This window comes from Geotrypetes seraphini, chromosome 11 (assembly GCF_902459505.1).
Source record: "Geotrypetes seraphini chromosome 11, aGeoSer1.1, whole genome shotgun sequence".
In the NCBI taxonomy this organism is placed as follows: Eukaryota; Metazoa; Chordata; class Amphibia; order Gymnophiona; family Dermophiidae; genus Geotrypetes; species Geotrypetes seraphini.
Window position 1 is genome coordinate 37,285,652 of NC_047094.1, and position 23,245 is coordinate 37,308,896.

Sequence of the window (23,245 nt, forward strand, 5' to 3'; positions counted from 1 at the left end):
CAATTTTAGGATTTTCCAGGTTGAGGAACACAGGGGGACATGCAGAAATCTTCAATACTGCAAAATTCAGACATCTCCCCTCTCCTCCGATTTACCTCACAGGCCTTACTCACTATCACCTGTGCTGAAATGCTGGAAATGTGCTGCAGCCTGCAACAATTCTTACAGTAGGTGGAATCAGAGAAGCACTGCCTCATGCTTGGAATACCTCCATGATACTAATTTGGGCTGCCAGTCAGACTCCATGCCTGACTGAATCTCCACACCTGTGGACTGATGGACACAATCAGGAATGGGGTGGAGGTGTGGAACGCAGCTGGTACCTTGCGAGACACCGATGAGTCTTCTAGGTATGTCCAACAACCTGCGCCAAACTTCGCCCGGCTGTAGGAGAAACAGGGATGGCCTGAACTCCTGAGAAACAGATGCAGGCTGGCTGACAGGTACCCACTCAGATTGGCCTGTCAGCCGCAGACCAAAGTCTGTGCGTTTTCCATGCAGGCAGAGCTGAATAAGCACTCTGTCAAAAAGCACTGAACGAAATAATAAAAAGGAGAGAGTAGAACTACTGTCGTATGAACTACTCCTGCTGGCACACGTGCAGAAGGGAAAAACAGTAGCTGTAGCTAGAGAGCATAATGAAGTAGAAAGAGTTACAGAGAAAAAAATCCAGATTGGATTCCTTCTGCATATGGCATGTGGCCACTGGCATACTACCCACTTGTCTAGAATGTCTCCACTGTTACACTGGAAATGAATATAACTCTCCTTGAGCCACCAATAAAGCAGCATGAGTTAAATCCAACATTTACAAGCTATTAATTACAAAATGGCTCAGTTTGGTTTTAATATCTTAAAATATTTCAGAATCCTCACTGGTACTGAGAGGAGGAGGAAGATGGAAAGAAGAAGGATCATGGAAAGTTCTGGTATGAAAATCCTTGTAAGTCCTGGTATAAAACAGGTGAAGTAGGATAAGAAGAAACCAGAGCTCACAGAAACACCCCCCCCCTCTCTCTCTGCAACTGATATCTATTTCTGCAACTGATAAAAACAGTAGATTAACTGTGAAAAGATATTTCACACCACTTACCAGAAGGCATACAAGGATGGGGAAATACCCTGTTTTTAAGTTAGCTACTGTGTCAGTGAAACTTGAGAGAAACAACATGTCCTAATGCTGAGGTTTGGCACCAGGGCCGCACCCAACCGGATATCATGCAAAGAAGAACACAGCCCATGGTCAGAAGATAGAATTCTCAAGAATTATCATCTAATAACATATGCCAGAAATGTGTTAGGACACCACAGCAGGGGGGGGGTTTGATGCTCGGAATTGCTTATATGGTATAGGGAAGGGGCATTTACGGGAAAAGGTTAGGTCTTACGGTAAACAGAGCAAACGTATAATATGACACAAATAAACAGGCCAATAAATGAATCTAGTTAGGTAGTGATGTATAAGAGAATAGCCAATAAAGATGTATCATGTGATTCAGGCCAACGTGGTGTTGGCCACCAAGAAATGTATAAAATCAGGCCTTTAGGAGGAAGTAAGCAGAACAGACATCAGAGGATCCTCAGGCCTGAAGATCACTTTCTGTTACTCTATATGCTGAATGCTTTATTTCTGTAAGTGTTATTGACTGGCTAAATAAATACATACTTATTGAAATCAGTATATAGCGTGTGAGGTCTCCTTTGAGGTAGGCCTAGACAGCGGCCTACTTCAGTACCTCTTATCAAGTTGTCTCCTTACCAACCACCAATACCGTTGGAGACGATGGTATGAGCAATGAATGACCATTTTTATTTAATGGCTCCAGTGTCATGACTCCCTTCACCTTGGTCTTACACTACAGTTCATTATAAAGTGTAGGTATGTTTGTATATTACATATGGGAAAACAGAATTGAGAGTCCCAATGAATTTAATAGGCCTTCCTTGGCAACTCATCATTTCTTTAAGGACCAATAGGTTTCATAAACTAAAGATGGCTAAAATGCTAGGTAGGAAAAAAGTTAAAAAAAAAAATAAACAAAAAAAAAAACCTAAGTAGACTAGAATGAAATGGCTTAGATAGGAATGGTTTTAAATTAGATTTTGTACCTGAATTTTTGGGAATTTCTGAAAGTATAGTTCTTGTAGAACTCAACTGAGCATCTTCTGAATCACTATAAGAGAGAAAACAAATCATTTTACAAAGAAAGATTAGGTTCTTACCTCGATAATCTTTTTTGTAGATGTGACTAGTGGTCATGAACCGTAGGGTCTTGTATCTGAACCCACGTTGCATGTAGAAAACTATCGAATCATAATCATGTTTTCAACTTCACCTCCTTCCCAGGTTGCTTCTCCTGCCCTCTCAGTTCTATTCCCCTCCATGCAGCATCTCTCCCTTCCTCCCCTCCATTATATGAATTTTTTCTTTTTCTCTCCCCATGTACCATCTCTCCCTGCCCTCCACCCTATATCCCAAAATTTCTCCCTCTTCTCCATGCATGTTTCCCTCCCCTCCACCATATGCAGGATTTCTCCCTCTCACCCCTTGCAACCTCTTTGTTGCACTCCCTTCCTCTCTTCCACCCCATATCCAACAATCCTTCCTCTCTCCCCACATGTTCAGCAGCTTTCCATCTTTCCCTCCTAACTCCTTGTGGAGCAGCTTGCCATCCTTCCCTCCTAGCCCCGTGTGGCAGCTTTCCATCCTTCCCTCCTAACCCCCAGTGTGGCAGCTTTCAGCTCCTTCCCTCCTAACCCCCGTGTGGCATCTTTCAGCTCCTTCCTCCCATCCCCGGGTGACAGCATTCCATTCCTCCCATCCCCCTGTGCAGCACTTCCTGATCAACCCTCACTCCCACTTGAGATCCAACATATGGTCAGGTCTCCTAAAGCAGCAGCAGCAGCAGTGGATAGCCAGCAGAGGCAGGCTCTGAACAGGTAGTTCGTGGCCTGTTGTCAGAGCTTTCCTCTGCCGCATCATCAGTGATGTGGCAGAAGGAAGGCCCCAGCGGGGCAGGCCACGAGGAACCCATCCAGAGCCTGAATCTGCATAGATTGCAGAAATTGAAACTGTAGGGAGCTCTAACTCTCTCTCTAAGGTAGGAGGAACACATGTTCAGAAAAGTGTCTGGATTTCTGCAACTCCTGGATTGCAGAAAGGGATTGAACATCTAGCATACTGAATCCAGAAGAGATGTAACAGAAATCAAGAGATAGTGTTTTTTTGAGATGGCTTTCAATACAGACACATTTATATCAATCAATCATCCTACGTATATGTACACATTTATATCACCGAGACCCTGCAATACAGTGTCAAAATTCCAGGAAAGGAAGGGGGGGGCACCAGAGGGTGCAACCAAAGAGCCCCTTTAATGAACTGGGAGACATCTGGGTGAGAGACTACGGAGTCTCAGTCTCCCTGCACTTGGAAACAGGAAAGCCTGCTATCTTCACTTTCAGTGAACTGACCGGTCTTTTCTGAAGTCCCTGCTGCTAAAAATTAGAGCTCAGACAGATTCTGCAATTTCCACAGCACACCAGCGCTGAAAGGACTTCAAGGTCTTAGCATAGGAATAGGAAGCTACTGTTTACGGTCTCTTAGTTCTGAGCAAAGTGGTGACCACCACATCTGAATATTTCTTGCTCATCAGGGCTGCTCGCTCAAAAGCCATGTCATAAGCCCAAGTATTCCAGACTCACGACAGAGACCAGACTCTGAATGAGGTGGTTAGCTTGAACTGGCAGCCTGAAGCCTTCATCTCTCTGGAGATGGACTAGGACAGCGGCAATTGGGCGCCACCGAGACTACCACCCTGGATGCCTCGCAATCCTGCAAATGAGTTGCCTGAGCATGGGCCATGGAGGAAATATGTATAAGAGCTCTTTGTCTGGCCATGGTTAGACCAATGCGTCAAACCCTTCACTTCTGGAATTGTCTCCAGCTGTAGAAGCAAATCGTCTTTGTGCTTACTACTGAGGCCATCAGATTCATCTGTGAAGATCCCCCCATTGAACTATGGAATTGAATGCCTGGGAGGACAGAGATCATCCCACTCCCCCCCCAGGCAAGTGTCTGCTGACTGAGAAAGGTCAGCCTGCACGTTTCCTACTTCCACTATGTGGGCAGCCGAGAGAGCCTGCAGATGAGCTACCGCCCACCTGAAGAGGAGTTGAGCTTCTAGGCACAACAGGACGCTCCTGGTTTCTTTTCCTCTGTTGACATAGGCCAACGCTATCACATTGTCCAAGACAACTTACTGCCTTGCTCTCCAGAAACTTCTTCAGTGCCTAAAGCATTAGTTGAATGGCTCTGATTTCTAGTCTATTTATGGATCACTTTTGTTGTGCCAGTGTAATGACCCTGAACTGGTTGACCATTGCAATGATCCTCTAGTCGTAAAGGCTGGCATCGGTTGTCAACGTCTGAAAGGAGAGGCACGCCTCTGGAGAGCACAGGCTGCAGTCACTGCTGCATAATGCTCTTTGCTACTGACAATCATGGAAGCAGTTGCTGAAGCAAAGTCATTCTGAGAAAACTAGCAAGGGAGGAGAGCCTTGGAGAGGTCTCATGTGCACTCTTGCCCAAGGGACCACCTCTGTGGCTGCAGCCATGAACCTTAAAACTTGCATGTTGTGCCACGTCATGGGAGAAGACCTCTGGAGCAGATCTGAAGTCTGCTCCTGGAGCATCAGTCTGCATGGCTCTGGAAGAAAGACCTGGCCCAAAGCTGTCTTGAACAAAGACTTCCAGGTACCTCAGATGCTGAATCGGCTCCTGCTGGCTTTTCTTGAAGTTGACGATCCATCACAAGTCTTGGAGGAGTTGGACCATTCTCAAAACTACTCATTCACCTTCCTCCTTGGATGAAGCTCTGATGAGTCAATGGTCCAAGTACAGATGCACTTGGATCCCACCCAGCCTTGTGGAAATGCGCTGCCGCCACCACCACCATCACGTTGTTAAAGGTGCAAAGCTCCATTGTTAGATTATAGGGGAATGCTGAGAACTGGGAATGCTGGTCCAGAACATGGAAATGCAAGTACCTCCTGTGGGCTGGAAAAATGAGAACGTAGAGATAGGCTTCCATCAATTCCCCTGGTGCCACTGCCACTATGACTGACCGACTGAACAGTCACCGTACAGAAGTGTGGCACCTTCAGAGCTGCACTGACACAGACTTGAGGTCTAGAATTGGTCTCCAGTTTTTGAGTCTTTCTTTGGCACGATACAGCAAATGGAGTATTTGTTTAAGCCCGATTCGGTGTCCAGGACTGGCTCCATGGCATGAGGGTCCAGTAGCCTTTGCGCCGTTGTCTTGACTCTGAGGGCTCTCTCTGGTCAGCTGGCCGGAGAATCTACAAAGTAGTCTGGAAGGGGGGGTACCAAACTCGATTTTGTAACTGCCCCAAACTTCCAAGACTCAACGGTCTGCACCAATCTGAGCCCAGACCAACCAGAAGGCTGAGCCTTAAAGGGGAGCCTGTTCAGTCTGGCTTTAGAGGCAGAATCTCCTGCCCACTGTCTGATCCAGAGTATCCATCGGCCGATGCCTTGCTCATAACTCTGATGAGATCAAACAGAGCGCATCCGCTATATAATTCACCCCAGCTAGTCAAGAGTGGCAAGCACATGCCACAAAGGAAGGTGCAGTTGCCACCTTAATCCCCAAGACTTAAAGTAGAGAATGACACGGGGAATAAATTTGTCCCTGTCACCGCTCCGTCCCTGCGACTACCATCCCTGTCCCCGCGACCCTTGTCCCTGCCCCATCCCTTTAGCATCCATACAAGCCTCAGTACTGCAATATTTAGCTTAGTCCTTCCTTATAAATCAAAGTTCTGGCTGCTGAACTAGAGAAAGATGTTCAGCTGGCAGGGCTTTGTTTATAAATTTTTATAAACACAATAACCTACTTTATCCTAAAGTAAAAAAAAATAAAAAAATAAATAAATATACAGGGTTGGAAGAGAGAGCATTCGGAACTTTTCTTTGACAAGAAATTTGTTGAGAGCTCTGAGGTCCAGGATAGGTCACAAATCCCCCATCTTCTTTGGGGCCAGAAAATAACAGGAATAAAACCCCGTGTCCCATTGGTTCAAGGGAATCTCTTTGACGGCACAGAGGTGAAGAAGGGGAAGTTGCGACATATTGGAAGGAAACTCTTTTGGAGGGAGATCTGGTGGAATTTGAAGAAATTGGAGCGAATAACCCTCTCTGATGATGGTGAGAACCCAGAGGTCTGATGTAATCTGCTCCCACTGTTGGTAAAAATGATGGAGGCCACCTCCTATGGGGAGGACAGAAGACTTATGGATGAAGATGGGACGTTATACTCAGATTTAGACTGTCAAAAAGACTGTGCAGGCTAAGCTACAGCAGGAGTCTGGGGTTTTTGTTGACGCTGCTGCTGTGGTTGTTTTCTGGGTGGAGGCCTGGAGTAAGCCGGAGTAGATTTCTGTGGATAATGATGTGGAGGTGGCCTATAACGCTTAGAAGCTAGAGGCTTAGGTTAAGGTCAAATCAAAGAGGCAAAGGATCGCTCATATTCTGACAGACGCTTGGTGGCAGCCTCAATGGAGTCGAACAGCTCATTACTTTGACATGGTATATTGGCTAGACGATCTTGAAGGTTAGGATCCATATCCACAATCTGTAGCCAAGCCAGACGTCGCATTTTTGCCACAGAAAAAGCAGTGCACACTTAGGGTTTCGTATTCCCTGCCACCGTGTTCTCTGCTTCCGTGCCAAATGAGGGAACGTGCTACCGAGGTAGAGAGCGGCCTGCGAGGTTCGTTACAGCCGGCTGCGATCCTCATGCTGCTTTGAAGAGGAGCAGGCCAAGAAGACATCAGGAAGCCGGGATGGAGGGAGGGTAAGAACGGGAACAATACAGGCAGGCAAGGGGCCAGGGCAAGAGGGAAAGGGGCTGCTTTGGGGGGGGGGGGGGGGGTGTGCTGGGGCAGACAGCAATCATGCTTTGCTCTGGGAGGGGGGGGGGGAAGGGGGCCACAGAGCAGGCCAGCATGGCACAACAGGGGGCCAGGAGGAGAGGGCTGCTTTGGGGGGAGGGGTATGCTGGAGCAGAGAGCAATCATGCTTTGCTCTGGGAGGGAGGGACAGAAGGGGGCCATGGAGCAGGCAGGCATGGCACAACAGGGGACCAGGGAGAGAGGGAAAGGGGAATGACAGACCGACAGGGGGGCTAGGGAGAGACACAAACTGAAAGAATGAGACAGACAGACAAGGGGCCAGAGAGATATACAGAAAGGAAGACAGCCAGCCAAGCATCCAAGGAAAGAGAGACAAATAAAAAGAGACAGACAGACACACACATCTATTCTAGCACCCGTTAATGTAACGGGCTTCAAGACTAGTTGTAATATAATTCTCCTACTAATATAGGCTGACCAGTACTTGTGCTTTCTCCTACTAACATAGGCTGACCAGTACTTGTGCTTGAAACAATCACTGCATGTTCCTCTCTCAAAGAAACTAGCTTCTGCATGCTACGTTTGATGAAGATGCAGCATTTTAATCAAAGTCAAAAGCCTGGAAAGTCTTTAGAAATCATCCAAATAGTATCCAAGCCAGAAAGATTTATAATTTAAAGAGACCCTAATTTACCTCAAGCAAAATAACTTCTGCACACATGGACCTCAGGTAATGAAAACTGAAACTAAAAAAGTTAGTGCTTTTACAACTAAGAACATAAGAAGTTGCCTCCACCGGGATCAGACCAGAGGTCCATCGCGCCCAGCGGTCCGCACCCGCGGCGGCCCATCAGGTCCATGACCTGTCAAGTGTTCCCTGCCCTAAAAAACCTATCCTTACCTCTATCCGTATCCCTCGATCCCCTTTTCCTTCAGGAATTTATCCAAACCTTCTTTGAATCCCTGTAGTGTCTTCTACCCCACCACAACCTCCGGGAGTGCGTTCCATGTGTCCACCACTCTTTGGGTGAAAAAGAACTTCCTGGCAATGGTTCTAAACCTATCCCCTTTCAGTTTCTCCGAGTGCCCCCTTGTACTTGATGTTCCCCACAGTCTGAAGAATCTGTCCCTGTCTACCTTATCTATGCCTTTCAGGATCTTGAAAGTTTGTATCATGTCTCCTCTAAGTCTCCTCTTTTCCAGGGAGAACAGCCCCAGCTGTTCTAGCCTGTCAGCATACGAAAGGTTTTCCATACCTCTTACCATTTTCGTCGCTCTTCTCTGGACCCCTTCAAGCAATGCTATGTCCTTCTTGAGGTACGGCGACCAATACTAAACACAGTACTCCAGATGCGGGCGCACCATTGCACAGTACAGTGGCATGATGACTTCCTTTGTCCTGGTCGTGATACCCTTCTTGATGATACCCAGCATTCCGTTTGCTTTCTTTGAGGCTGTTGAGCATTGTGCTGATGCTTTCATTGTTGTATCCACCAGCACACCCAGGTCTCTTTCAAGGGTACTTACATATAGCAATGTTCCCCCCATTGTATAGCTGAACATCGGGTTTTCACAGTCTTCCGTGGTTCTAACCCTGCTGCAGAGTTTGGTGTCATCTGCAAATTTGATAACCTCACATTTCGTCCCTGTCTCCAGATTGTTTATAAATATATTGAACAGGAGCGGTCCCAACACCGACCCCTGCGGAACTCCGCTCGTGACCCGTTGCCAGTCTGAGTATTTGCCCTTCACTCCAACCCTCTGTTTTCTGCCCGCCAACCAGTGTTTAATCCATCGGTATACATCCCCCTCTACTCCATGGTTCCACAGCTTCTTAAGCAGCCGTTTGTGGGGTACCTTGTCGAAAGCTTTTTGGAAGTCGAGGTAGATGATGTCTACGGGTTCCCCTTTGTCTATCTGGCTGTTTATTCCCTCAAAGAAATGTAGTAAGTTTGTGAGGCAAGACCTTCCCTTGCAGAAGCCATGTTGGCTCTCCCTCAGCTGCCCATTTTTTTCCATGTGCTCGCAGATGCTGTCCTTAATCAGTGCCTCCATCATCTTACCCGGAACCGAAGTCAAGCTCACCGGCCTGTAGTTTCCCGGGTCTCCTCTCGATCCTTTCTTAAAGATAGGCGTGACATTTGCTATTTTCCAGTCCTCCGGGATCTCCCCAGTTTTCAATGATAGATTACATATTTGCCGGAGTGTTTCCGCTATTTCCTTTCTCAGTTCTTTTAGTACCCTTGGGTGGATTCCATCTGGGCCCGGTGATTTGTCGCTTTTGAATCTATCTATCTGTCGTAGGACGTCCTCATGGCTTACTTCTATTCTCTCCAGCTTTTCATCTAGATCCCCACTTATGAACTGGCTGACTTTGTACCATATTTGGAGTGACACAGTTGATATCACATCTCCAAAGAGGCTAATCATTAGGGAATTTATCCCAAATTTACAGACAAATTATTGCTAAGTTTTGTATCAAAAGCATTTATACTCTGCCATATAAACTACTATGCAAGATCATAACTGCAATACTTGCAATTGCATTACCGGAAAAAAAAAGAATGCAAAGAGTATCACCTCCACCCCCCACAAGACTACCTACAATCCCTAATGGTCTAGTGGTATATTCAGGACAGGAGTATTCCCCAGTCGCTCTTGCCCGTCAGCCCTACTCTCAAAATAGCTGCCATTACCTCTTGTGGCAGCCTCATGAGGACATGGCAGCCATTTTGAGCAGAATCAGCATGGGCAGGAGTAGATGGAGATAATTACTGCGCCGACTATACCCCTAGACCAGTGTTTCTCAACTTGGTCCTGGAGTACCCCCTTGCCAGTCAGGTTTTCAGGATATCCACATTGAATTTGCATAAACTTGATTTGCATACACTGCCTCTATTATATGCACATGTCTTTCATGCATATTCACTGTGGATATCTTAAAAACCTGACTGGCAAAGGGTACTTCAGGAATGAGTTGAGAAACCACCAGGTGCCCTAGACCACCAGGGACTAAAACAGACCCTGGTGGGAAGGTAAAGAGGCAAGCCCTGTTTGGGAGGAAGACAAGATAAAAAAGCACAAATTCTCAGCTTCCATTGAAAACAGTGAGTTTTGGCTGAAACAGAACCACAGGCATAACCATTCAGCCAAAACTGGGCAGAAAGTATTGGGGCCAGTTTTAGTAGTGTAACTGAAATTTGGTTGGCCTCTAACCAGGCCCTTTATGACTGAATCAGTATACAGTGTTCCCCGTGAATTCGTGGACTCAGTAATTCAAGGTATGCTCCAACCACCTCTTCCTGTACTAAAGTCAGGCTACACCAATCAGGAGCTGCGTGTCAAAGCAGCTCCTGATTGGTGTAGCCTGACTTTAGTAACAGGAAGAGGCGGTCGGAGCATACCGCAAATGATTTTCTGCACCCAACACCCCAGCTGCCCTCTCCTGCCTCTCAACAGACGCAAAACCACATTTGCGGTTTTCCAAAATTCATGGGTGTTTCTGGAAAGGATCCTTCGTGAATTTCAGGGGGGAGTACTGTATACTGAAATGTACCAGATTTTGCTATTAAAAAAAAAAACCCCATAAAAAAACACTGCTTGACATTTTAAGTTTTAAATACAAATCTACAGACCTTTTTACATTACAAAAGGTTCGAGTTCTCATTCTTTCTACTACCTACTGACTCAGGCCAGTTTTGCACAGCACTTTCATCATCCTAACAAGTTGAAACATTCACAGTTTAACATGAAAAGTACTAGAAGCTAAGAGCATGGACATAGATTTGGACCCTGTACCTGTTCTACTTGGGCACTGACCTTTTATAGGAATCTGAATCACTATCACAAAGAATGATTGGATCTTTACTGCTATCTCTGATTTGTGAAGATGGCACAATATTAGGAAATTCTTTATGTGGTTTCACAGTAGAAGTTTGTTTTGTGGTTATGTTGGAAGGGATTGACGTTCCAGATGATTGTTTGGCAGGTTGGTTACTTAAGTGGAAATTCCTATTTGAATTTGAAGCTGTGACGGCAACCTACATAGGAAAAAAAAATCCATTAACAACTTTTGCATAAATCTACGAGATAAGCAAATTAAACAGTTATTTCCTGGAAGGTTCAGTACAGATTCATTTCTTTTCCCTCCCTACCTTTGTAATTTGGGCCCTCGATTTTCTTGCCTAGGTGCTCATATTGCTGCTCTGCAGATACACTTTAAAATCATGTGTTTGAGGATTGTGTGGTTAAGGCACAGCTTGCAAGAAATGGAACAGGAGCAGAAACTTGTGGGAAAGGGATGGGCATACTGAAATCCCACTCTGCTCCCATTTTTTTCTTTCTTTTTAACTTGGCAAAACCATTCTTCTTTGTTTAGTACCCAGCTTTATTATGTAAACAAAATCCACACCTCATCCTTTAATGCTTTGTCTTCATTTGGACATAACTATTCAAATACACATCTTCACTATAAGGTTTTACTAGCAGAGGGCTTTTCCCTATACAGTGGTACCTTGGATTACGAGCATAATCCGTTCCAGGAGCATGCTCGTAATCCAAAATGCTCATTTATCAAAGCGAGTTTCCCCATAGGAAATAATGGAAACTCGCTTTGATAGGTTCCCCCCCCGAGGCCAGCAGCGCTGCTCCCCCCCCCCCCGAGAACCGGCATTGCTCCCCCTGAAGGCCCCCCCCCCCGCGAACTGGCACCCTCCCCCCCCGCAATCCGCACCCCCCCGCTGCCATTGGGCACCCCCCTGCCGCGACCTGAGGTCCCCCCAACCCACCCGAACCCTCTTCTTACTTTGCTGTAGCCTCCGCAGCGGCACCGGCACCAGCATGTCCTGTGCGTGGTGCCGGTGCCTGAAGATCTGCTTCCAGTGCTGGGCCTTGAGAGTTCACGTTTGACGTGAGAGTTCACGTGTGCAGATCTTCAGGCACCGGCACCACGCACAGGACATGCTGGTGCCGGTGCCGCTGCGGAGGCTACAGCAAAGTAAGAAGAGGGATCGAGTGGGTTGGGGGGACCTCAGGTCACGGCAGGGGGGTGCCCGATGGTGGCAGGGGGGGGGGAGCTCGCAAATCGAAGCGCGCTCGGTTTCCGAGGTGCCGATTTTGCTAATGTTTTGCTCGTCTTGCAAAACACTCGCAAACCGGTGCACTCGTAAACCGAGGTATCACTGTACTTCTTCAGAATTCAGCAGTGGGGCATGTCAATTTTACAAGTAGATTTTTATTTTTTCAAACTTTTATGCAGTGTTGCATGCTGAATCTAAAGCAATCTTCAGAAACTGCTTAAAATGAGTTAAATTACATTTGAAATACGTAAAAATTAAGTACATGTAATATTTATTTGAACATAGTCTGAAATACATCTGTAGCGACATAACTGTCTTTAAAATGTAATTTATGAAGTTACTTTAATGTAATTTAGCAAAATTCCAACAAAGAGGCCATATCTTGTTTGCTTCTGTTTTTGCTCATGAGCTCCCTCCCTACTGACCCTCTGTCCCCTAATAATGTCCCCTCTTCTCTTGATTGTACACAAGAGGGACATTTTTGATATGGAACATGTACAAAAATCCAGTAGTGAACATGACCATTTTTTAAACAGAAAAATGTCTTTTTATTTCAAAAAAGACCATTTCTTAGATGTGCTTGTCCTAAGTGCATCTCTTTTTAAACCATTTTCAAAACCAAAAACAAGAACCATGTCCAAAAGAAACACAAACTAAACAAACCATAGGGATATAGGAGAGATCAGCAGTTGTAGTAGGCTGGCCAACAGATCAGTGGGGCACCTCAGATGGCATTGAAGTGAAAACAAAGTCCCATTCCATGTACACATCTCACCCATAACCTCCTTATATACCAGTGGTCTCAAACTCAAACCCTTTGCAGGGCCACATTTTGGATTTGTAGGTACTTAGAGGGCCTCAGGAAAAAATAGTTAATGTCTTTAAGAAATGACAATTTTGCAAGAGGTAAAACTCTTTAGTTTATAAATCTTTCTTTTTGGCTAACTCTTAATAATAATAGTCATTTATAGCTAAAGAGAAATATGATCAAGAAACTGTTTTATTTTTCTTTTGTGATTATGATAAACATACCGAGGGCCTCAGAATAGTACCTGGCGGGCAGCATGTGGTCCCCGGGCCGCAAGTTTGAGACCACTGTTATATACTGTGTGATGAGCCCTCCAAAACTTACTGAACCCCAGTGTACACCACACCAATAGCCCTTTTGCCTGCAGGTGTCACCTATATCAGTGTTCTTCAACCTCTGGTCCACGGACCGGTGCATTGGGCCCGAGATAGTGTTCGTCAGCCGCCAGTCTACGGTGCGATCGATGCGGCATTGTCTTTGGGCCGGCTCCCTCTTCCTCAATGCTGCAGTGCACAAAGCCGTGGACAGAGGCTCTTACGCGCGTCCTGCACCTGAACCGGAAGCCTTCTCTCTGACATTGCAACATCAGATGGAAGGCTTCCAGATGTGAGGCGCGAGAAAATGCTGCCCACGCTTTGTGCACTACAGCACTGAGGAAGAGGGAGCCGGTCCGAAGATAACACCGGGGGGTGGCATATAACGATCAGGCGGGAGCAGGCCAGAAGGCAAGGCACAGCATGGAGGGAGGGAGACAACAACGGTAGGGGGAATGCTTTTATTTTTGAATTTAGTGATTGATTTGCACTGTTCAGGAAGAAATGCATTTGTTTCTTTTCCTCTGGGGTTGTACTATATGCAGAGTCTTGCATCTTAGGATTTGTTTGTATATATAAGTACTTTTAGTTTTTGGTCCCATATTTTCATGGGTTTATCTGTGTTCTGGTAGGAATGAATATTGAGAAGCATACAGTGTGCTTTGTGTAGTTTAATTTTGTGGTTAATACAATTATATTGTGTGTGTGTATATATGAAAAATGAATGGAAAAAATGGTGTTACAATTAGTACTATTATGGGGGGTGGGGTCTGGCCCACGACTTAGCCCAGTGTTCTTCAACTGCCGGTCCACAAAATAATAATTTTATTTCCGCTGGTCCATAGGTGTCAAAAGGTTGAAGAACACTAACCTATATGATGGTCCAAGTAGATCTGGGGTGGGTTTTGGTAGACTCACAAGTGTAGTGGTTAGCATGGGATATGGGCCTGAGCCCCCTTCTCTGCAGTGCACTGCATTGACCACCCGGTTGCTACGGAGACCTGCCATAAGTTTTATTAAAATTTGATATACCACTTCAGCTTCCAACAGTTCCAAGCTGTTTACAATTGCACAATTAAAAAAATAAACAAAATAGGAAAAAAGAAGCTACATAAAAATAAAGGATAATCTTAAAATCATTCATACAGAGAAACACTCAAAAAAAGAGATTAGGTTCTGACCTTGCTAACATCTTTTCTAATAGAAAGGTGTGTCATTCTGAACGGATGGGTAATATCCCCATGCTAGTGAGCCATGCTGAAGGAATCCACTCTAGCTTTTGATTCCTTCCTCTTTCACTAGAGGGCTCTGCTGCCCCCTTCAGTTTGTACCAAAGCAGGCGATAGCCCCATATAGAAACACATGTGAAGGAGTAGTATGGGGAAACTGTTTTGCTCTGAAAATATAACAAACATGTTAAACATTGCCACTGAACAATCAGTGAAACAAACATTGAAAACAAACATTTATGGAGCTCAAATAATACGCCAATGTGTTATAGCAATGATTCTTCATACTCTTTCAGTTTGGACTCAAACTTTCTGATTGAGACAGTAGGCAGGCGCAGAAGATAACTGACAGGGAGGGGCTCCACAATGACACCTATCTATTAGAATAATAATAATAATAATAATTTATTTCTTATATACCGCTATACCGTGAAGTTCGAAGCGGTTTACAATAAAGATACGTTTAGTCAGTACATGGGATGCAAGTGGTTTACATTAAAGATTCATTTTGTCAGTACATGGGATACAAGTGGGTTTTAAGAATCCCCAGATCATACTCTTAATGGATAAGGTTTTTATTTGGTTTTGAGCCTGATTTTTATTGCATTTTTCATGATATATGTTTGAGTTCCCATTGATCTTTTTTGCACTTTATAGAACCTTAAGGCATTTTAAGTCAATCTTATTCATTAATTAAGGCTCGTTGTGGTGTTTGTCAATTTGTAAAAGGTTTTATTTTAGTTGCTCTAATCCTTGACTTCTATTAGTCATCTTAAAAGAGCTTGCAGCTGTGGTCAGGAATTTATAGAAACATAGAAAATGACGGCAGAAAAGGGCCATAGCCCATCAAGTCTGCCCACCCAACTGACCCATCCCCCTAGGTTTACTTTCCTAGAGATCCCACTCCTAACGACCCAACTCCTTAACTCTACCCTCTTAGGGATCCCACATGGGCATCCCATTTACTCTTAAAATCTGGCACGCTGTTGGCCTTGATTACCTGTATCGGAAGCTCGTTCCAATAATCAACCACTCTTTCGGTGAAGAAATACTTCCTGGTGTCGCCATGAAATTTCCCGCCCCTGATTTTGAGCAGATGCCCTCTTGTGGTCGTGGGTCCTTTAAGACAGAAAATATCATCTTCCACTTCGATACGTCCGGTGATATATTTAAACGTCTCAATCATGTCTCCCCTCTCCCTACGTTCTTCGAGAGAGTAGAGCCGCAATTTGTTCAGCCTCTCTTTGTACGAGAGATTCTTGAGCCCTGAGACCATCCTGGTGGCCATCCGTTGAACTGACTCGACTCTCAGCACATCGTTACGGTAATGTGGCCTCCAGAAATGCACACAGTATTCCAGATGAGGTCTCACCATGGTTCTGTACAATGGCATTATGACTTCAGGCTTCCGGCTGACGAAACTTCTACGGATACAACCCAACATCTGTCTTGCCTTAGATGAAACCTTCTCCACTTGATTGGCAGTTTTCATGTCTGCACTAATGATCACTCCTAAATCTCGTTCTGTTGAAGATTTAGCTAAGGTCTCGCCATTCAAGGTGTATGCTCTGCACGGATTTCTAGATGCCGAGGTGCATGACCTTACATTTCTTAGCATTGAAGCCCAGCTGCCAGGTCGAGGACCAATGTTCCAACAAAAGCAGGTCCTGCGTCATATTATCGGGCAAATTGCAATTGCTTACTATATTACATAGTTTGGCATCATCAGCAAATAATGTTATTTTACCTTGAAGCCCCTGAGTCAGGTCCCCTATGAATATGTTGAAAAGGAGCGGACCCAAGACTGAGCTCTGCAGTACTTCACTGGTCACCTCTGATGTTTTAGAGATGGTACCGTTAACCACCACCCTCTGAAGTCTACCACTCAGCCAATCAGTGACCCATGCAGTTAGTATTTCTCCTAACCCCATCGATTTCATCTTGCTCAACAGTCTGCGATGTGGGACGCTATCAAAAGCTTTACTGAAGTCTAGGTACACGACGTCCAGGGATTCTCCCAAGTCCAGCCTTCTTGTTACCCAGTCAAAGAAGCTGATGAGATTGGATTTGCAGGACCTACCCTTGGTGAATCCATGTTGACTGGGGTCCCGTTGATTCTCCTTGTCCAGGATCGTGTATAATTTACATTTGATTAGTGTTTCCATGAGTTTACACACTATTGATGTGAGACTCGCTGGTCTGTAATTCGCAGCCTCAGCCCTGCAGCCCTTTTTGTGCAGTGGAACAACGTTAGCTGTTTTCCAGTCCAAGGGGACTTTCCCCTTACTTAGGGAGAAATTAGAGAGCACGGATAATGGTTCCACCAGGACATCACACAACTCTCTGAGCACTCTGGGATGCAGATTGCCCAGTCCCATGGCTTTGTTCACCTTGAGTCTTGTCAGTTCGCTGGTTGCTGCAGAGATACTGAGTGCTGCCATCTTCTGAATGCATATTGGTAAGGAGGACTTCTATTTACTTTCCTTTCATCATGTTTTATATTAAATAATTCTCTGGTTTTATTTTTTTAACACTTAATTATTTTCTTTTAGCTTTTATCTGAACAAGATGCGAGAGTAACTTCTATTTTGAAGAAAGGATGTAAACCAGTCTAAAATTGTTTCTGCAATCCCTATGGAAGCTAGCCTGGTCATACAAGCAGTTATGTACTATTTTATTTACATCTTTGGGGGTCATTGATTGCATCCCTCCAGTGGTCATTTTGGGCACCTTTTTGGCACTTATTGTTAAAACAGGTCTAGTCTCAAACATCCAAATTGTGCCTTGGACATATTCTGAAATGTCTGATTATAGCAGAAAAACATCCATGTCATAACCCACCCTAGTCCAGCACAAACCATACCTCTAAAATGCACCCTTGAGATTTAGACAGAGGATGAACAGCATAGAAATCCATCTAGAAAATAGTTTTGAAAAAGAAAATTGGAAGGGTTTGGTGAGAAAACATTCATATACCCCTTTATGCCACTTTTTGGACATAAGAACATAAGCAGTGCCTTTGCTGGGTCAGACCATGGATCCATCCTGCCCAGCAGTCTGCTCACGCAGCGGCCCATCAGGACCTGTATAGTGATTTTTTTTTTTTTTTAATTCAATTTTCTATACCGTTCTACCAGGGGAGCTCAGAACGGTTTACATGCATTTATTCAGGTACCCAAGCAGTTTTCCCTCTCTGTCCCGGTGGGCTCAAAATCTATCTATCTTACCTGGGACAATGGGGGATTAAGTGATTTGCCCAGGGCCACAAGGAGCAGCGTGGGTTTGAACCCACAACCTCAGGATGCTGAGGCTGTAGCTTTAACCACTATGCCACACTCTCCCCTATCTATACCTGATCTCTATCTATACCCTTCTATTCCTTTTTTCTTCAGGAATTCATTTTTGAAAAGGAAGCCCATGATCAGTCATTTCACTTGTCATTTTTACATATCTCCTATGGACTGGGTGTGATGATCAGTCTGGAACAACTATGGGCTTCCTCCGAAAAGCAAAGATACTTATCTGTAGCAGGTGTTCCAAGGACAGCAAGCATATTTTCTCACATGTGGGTGATGTCATCCTGGGAACCCGGTATGGACACTACCAAGTGCACTGTTACTTTAAATTTAAGGCAGTGCTTGTAACACACGGACACACACTGGTGCCTTTCTGCCCAACATCAGTTCATGGGACCATCAGTTCAGTTACAAAGTTAAGAAGCCAACTAGGGGAGGTGGGCGGGTTGTGAGAATATGGCTGCCGTCCTTTGAGAACACCTACTACACGTAAGTCTCTTTACTTTCTCTGAGGACAACAGGCATTATATTCTCACATGTGGGACTCCCAAGCTTCCAGGATCATGTCTTTGGATGAGGATAATGGATATATAAATATGAGCCTGGCGAAACCCAAGTGGGATGAAGGGAAAATCACAGTAGCACTCAGGAAGTAAAAGATTCTGCAAAACTGCTCATCCAAACCAACTGTTTTCTAGAGTTTCGTTATAAATAGTAGTGAGAGGTAAAGGTATGGATTGAGGACCAAGTAGCTGCTTTACAGACATCCTCAACAGATCCAGAGTGGAAATGAGCTACTGAGACAGCCAAAGCTCACTGTGGACTGCGACATGGTCCTGCAGCATCAGCCCAGCCCGAGTATACATGAAGGAGATACAGTATCCAAGTTAAGTAGAGATGGCTCTCTTGGTAACAGAACTCCAAGTCTGTAAGGGTCAAAAAGCCACAAAGAACTTGGATAATTTTCTATGAGGTTTAGTCCGGTCCAGGTAGTATGTCATAGCACATTTAGTCTTAAGGTATGGAGAGCTGCTTCTCTTGGATGGGAATGTGGCTTTGGAAAGAACGCAGACAGAAAGAACTATGAACTGGTTGAGGTGGAATTTTGAGACAACTTTGGGAAGGAATTTGGAGGACTACTATGTCATGGTAGAAGTTCACTCACACAGCATGCAGATGTGAGGACTACAAGCAAGAAGACTTTCCAAGTGAAAAGTTTGAGAAAGCAAGATGTAAGTGGCTCAAAGGGAGAACCATGTTAAAGTCCCAGGCAACAGGTGGATACATGATAGGTAGTAAAGTCCCTTCCTGAACCTGGCTATTAAGGGATGGATGGATAGAGGTCTCTTGTCCAAGGAAATGTGAAATGCACTGATAGCATTAAGATGTACTCGAATTGAGTTGGTCTTTAGTCCAGAATTAGAGAGGTAAAGGTGGAAGTCCAGGATGGATGGGAGTGGACATGTGTCAGGTTCAAGGGAATGTAGTGTATACCAGGCAGAAAATTTGGTCCATCTGAAGCAGTAACAGTGTTGAGTGGAAGGTTTCTGGATGCTTCAATGACAGCAGAAAATGCAGCAGAGGGGGAGAAGGCATTTAGTTACATAGCAACATGATGGCAGATAAAGGCCAAATGGCCCATTTAGTCTGCCCATCCGCAGTAACCATTACTTCTCTCTAAGAGATCCCATGTGCCTATCCTATTGTTCAATGAAAGAAAAAAAAGCAGCGAGTGCTAATGATCGAGAATTGGGATGTAGAAGAGATTCATTGTTCTGTGTTTAGAGGATAGGGAATAGCTGCAATCAGCACAGGTCTTTGGTTGAGAGTTCTAGAAAGAGGGGTATCAAAGTTGACGTTGCTTATGAGCTGCTATGAGGATCATGGTGACTACTTAAATTTTGTCAATAAAAGGTTTCAAGGAAATGCATAAGAGGAATTTGTTTCCCCCGATGGATGAGGAAGCCATCCTACTCCAGGTGACCCCACCTCCCCTAAATCCTAAGGCCTAATTGCAGAAACAGTCAAAACACAGTTTAAGACCTTCCCTCACCCGATTTTCCCCATAGGCTGTCACAGCCTGTACTCATAGACCATGTGCTGGGGAATGATGCTGTAGCCTGCTTCAGCTTCCTTAAGGTATAGCTGGATTTGGAGAGATTCTTTGGTTCAAGCCATCAGTCACTTCCCACGCCAAGATCTTCAGGCTACCAGTCAGACTGATCTTCCAAGACCACGATGGACAATGTGGAAAAGAGGGGGAAGCGAACTTGCAGCCGGCACCCTGAAGGACTGTTATTGATGCCTAACAGCCTTTACTCAAGCTCCTGACCAAAGGCTAGATTCACTAAGCCCACGGATCGTATCCGATCAGATCTGTGGATGGGGGGCTGATTCACAAAGCGTCCTCATCCCTATTGTATTGGAAGATCTGATTACATCAAAAGCATTTTTTTTAAAGCTGCTTGGTACCATCTTTGACATGGAAGAGAAAAGAGCCAACAGGACTCAATGGCCCAGGGAGCTCAAGTAAAAGATATCCTGAAAACAAATCGATGCTCCCAGTAAGAAAAAAAGGGCATGAAGTGGCCCTAAGGCAGGAATCTCAAAGTCCCTCCTTGAGGGCCGCAATCCAGTCGGGTTTTCAGGATTTCCTCAATGAATATGCATTGAAAGCAGTACATGCACATAGATTCATGCATATTCATTAGGGAAATCCTGAAAACCCGACTGGATTGCGGCCCTCAAGGAGGGACTTTGAGATCCCTGCCCTAAGGCCACTTACAAAAAAGTTGACCAAATTAAACCAAAGTTGGATTAAAAAACAATGAATCATGTCTGAAAAAAAACAACACAAAAAATAAAGACGGGAAGGGAAACTAAAAAGTTTAACGAACTGAACACTGAAAGAATAGCATCACAGCTCCGAAACCGCCCCCCCCCCCCCCCAAAGAACTGCAGGTGCTGCGAGTCAACACTTGGCAGAAAGGCACTGCCTTAAAAAAAAATTAAAGTGACAGTGCACTTGGTAGTGTCTCTACTGGATACTATGGATGACATCACCCACATGCGAGAATATAATGCCAGTGTTCTTTTCTAATATTTTATTGTACACTGCCTGAACCCTTGCAGACTATATGGTTTATCAAATTTATATTAAATTGTAATAAACTGTAAGTTTACTGTGCTATTAAGTGCAAAGACTGTGGTAAGTGCAAAGGGAATGCCCAGTAACTACCTTGCATTTACTGCACAGGACAGTCACACAGACCCGGATTCTCTAAACGGCGCCATGGTTGGCAGCCGTTGATCATGTGTATCACGCAACAGCGCCAGTGTTCTCCCCAGAAATTTTTTCCAGCCAGGTGGCATGAAAAAGTAGCCGGGTGGGCGGGGTGGGGAAATTTGGTAGTGGGGAAAATTAAATGTATACTATTTTTATTAGTTAATTATTATTATTTTCCAATGCTCGATATGACTTCCTTTTTTAAGGTTTGACACTTTACTAAATTTAAGAAGTATCCAATTCTAGAAGTGAATAATTAGATATTCACCCTCTTTCAAATAGTATAGAGGTTTAAAAAAGGGAAATGCGTTAATGAAGTCATTGGGTTCAATCTAACCATTTATTTCTGCATGAATTTAAACAACTAAAAAAAAAAAAGATAAATATAGCTCATCCAGTCATACAAGAAATGGCTGTACAACACCTCTAATAATGTTTTGATCACTAGGTTCCTTCCTGAGGTCTCACTGAGGATATGAAATAGATGCTATCCCCACTTCCAGACCTCTTCCACATAATTTATGCAGATGTGTTACTGAGCCTTGAAGGGCACCTGTGTGATTGATCTTTATCTGCTTCTTTTTTATTTTGCTATACTGCAAAGTAAGAGCTAGGGCAAAACAGTATAGGTAAAGATGCAGGTAATAATTAGCAATGTATAAAAAGCACAGTTACTTACCGTAACAGGTGTTATCCAGGGATAGCAGGCAGATATTCTCACATGTGGATGTGGGTGACGTCATCTACGGAGCCCCAGCGCGGACAGCTTTTCAAGCAAACTTGATTGAAGTTTCAAGTTTGCTACACTGCACCACGCGTGTGCATGCCTTCTCGCCCACTAGAGGGCGCATCCCACCTCGTGGTCCTCAGTTCCATAACCAGCAAAGAAGCCATCCACGGGGAGGCGGGCGGGTTGTGAGAATATCTGCCTGCTGTCCCTGGATAACACCTGTTACGGTAAGTAACTGTGCTTTATCCCAGGACAAGCAGGCAGCATATTCTCACATGTGGGTGACCTCCAAGCCAACCAAAAAAGGGTAGGTGGGAGGATGGCAATTTAGGAAAACAGATTACGTAACACCGACTGGCCAAAATGGCCGTCGCTTCTGGACAAAGCATCCAGACAGTAGTGGGAGGTGAGCGTATGAACCGAAGACCAAGTGGCAGCTTTACATATGTCCTCCACAGGAGTAGATCGGAGGAAAGCAACTGAAGCTGCCATCGCCCGGACCTTATGCCCCGTGACTCGACCCGGGAGCGTAAGACCAGCCTGAGCGTAGCAAAAAGAAATACAAGCAGCCAACCAGTTGGACAAGGTGCGCTTGGAAACAGGGTGTCCTAAACGATTAGGATCAAAGGACAAAAACAATTGAGGAACCTTCCGATGAGACCTGATACGTTGGAGATAAAATGCCAACGCCCTCTTACAGTCAAGCGTGTGGAGCGCCGTCTCGCCAGGATGGGAGTGGGGCTTAGGAAAGAACACAGGAAGGACAATGGACTGATTGAGGTGGAAATCAGACACAACCTTAGGTAAAAATTTAGGATGGGTGCGGAGAACCACTTTGTCATGATGAAACACAGTGAAAGGCGGGTCCGCAACCAAAGCTTGCAGCTCACTAATTCGTCGAGCAGATGTGAGGGCAATCAGAAACACCACTTTCCAAGTAAGAAATTTCAGGAGAGAGCTGTCGATAGGCTCAAAGGGAGGTTTCATCAGTTGAGCTAAGACAACATTCAAATCCCAAACGACGGGAGGAGGCTTCAGAGGGGGACAAACATTGATTAGACCCTTCATGAAACGTGTCACCAGAGGATGAAGCGAAAGAGAACGTCCGTCCAAGTGACGATGGAAAGCAGAAATGGCACTGAGATGCACCCGAACAGATGTCGTCTTCAGGCCGGAATTAGACAGATGTAACAAGTAGTCCAGCACCGAAGACACCGGGACCGAATCCGGATCCAGATGACGCGAGGAGCACCAGGAGGAAAACCTGGTCCATTTCTGGGAATAACAAAGCCTGGTCGAGACCTTGCGCAAGGCTTCCAAAACATCCCTCACCGACTGAGAAACCTGGACCGAAGTCAAGGGGAAAGGAACCAAGCGGTCAGGTGTAAGGACTGAAGATTGGGATGCAGCGTCTCAAAGAAGGAGTTACTGCTATGCGACGAGAGACCGGATCGCACTCCTGGCGCCACTGAGAGGCCAGAGTCCATTGAGGAATCCTCAAGTGCAGTCTGGCGAATGGAGTGACGTGGACCGTAGACGCCATGTGGCCCAGAAGCATCATCATGCGC

The 23,245-nt window shown here is 45.1% G+C and overlaps 1 protein-coding gene across 4 annotated transcripts in view; it reads right to left on the reverse strand.

The window, feature by feature from the left end:
• Positions 1 to 23,245, reverse strand: part of ATF7IP2 (activating transcription factor 7 interacting protein 2) — a 94,876-nt gene that overhangs the window by 23,323 nt on the left and 48,308 nt on the right. For all 4 annotated transcript variants that reach the window (XM_033963728.1, XM_033963727.1, XM_033963726.1 and 1 more), the window contains 2 exons: positions 10,756 to 10,976; positions 2,110 to 2,174 (listed from right to left, as the gene is read on the reverse strand). In XM_033963728.1, the coding sequence (XP_033819619.1) occupies positions 2,110 to 2,174; positions 10,756 to 10,976 (286 nt within the window). The remainder of the gene's footprint in view (positions 1 to 2,109; positions 2,175 to 10,755; positions 10,977 to 23,245) is intronic.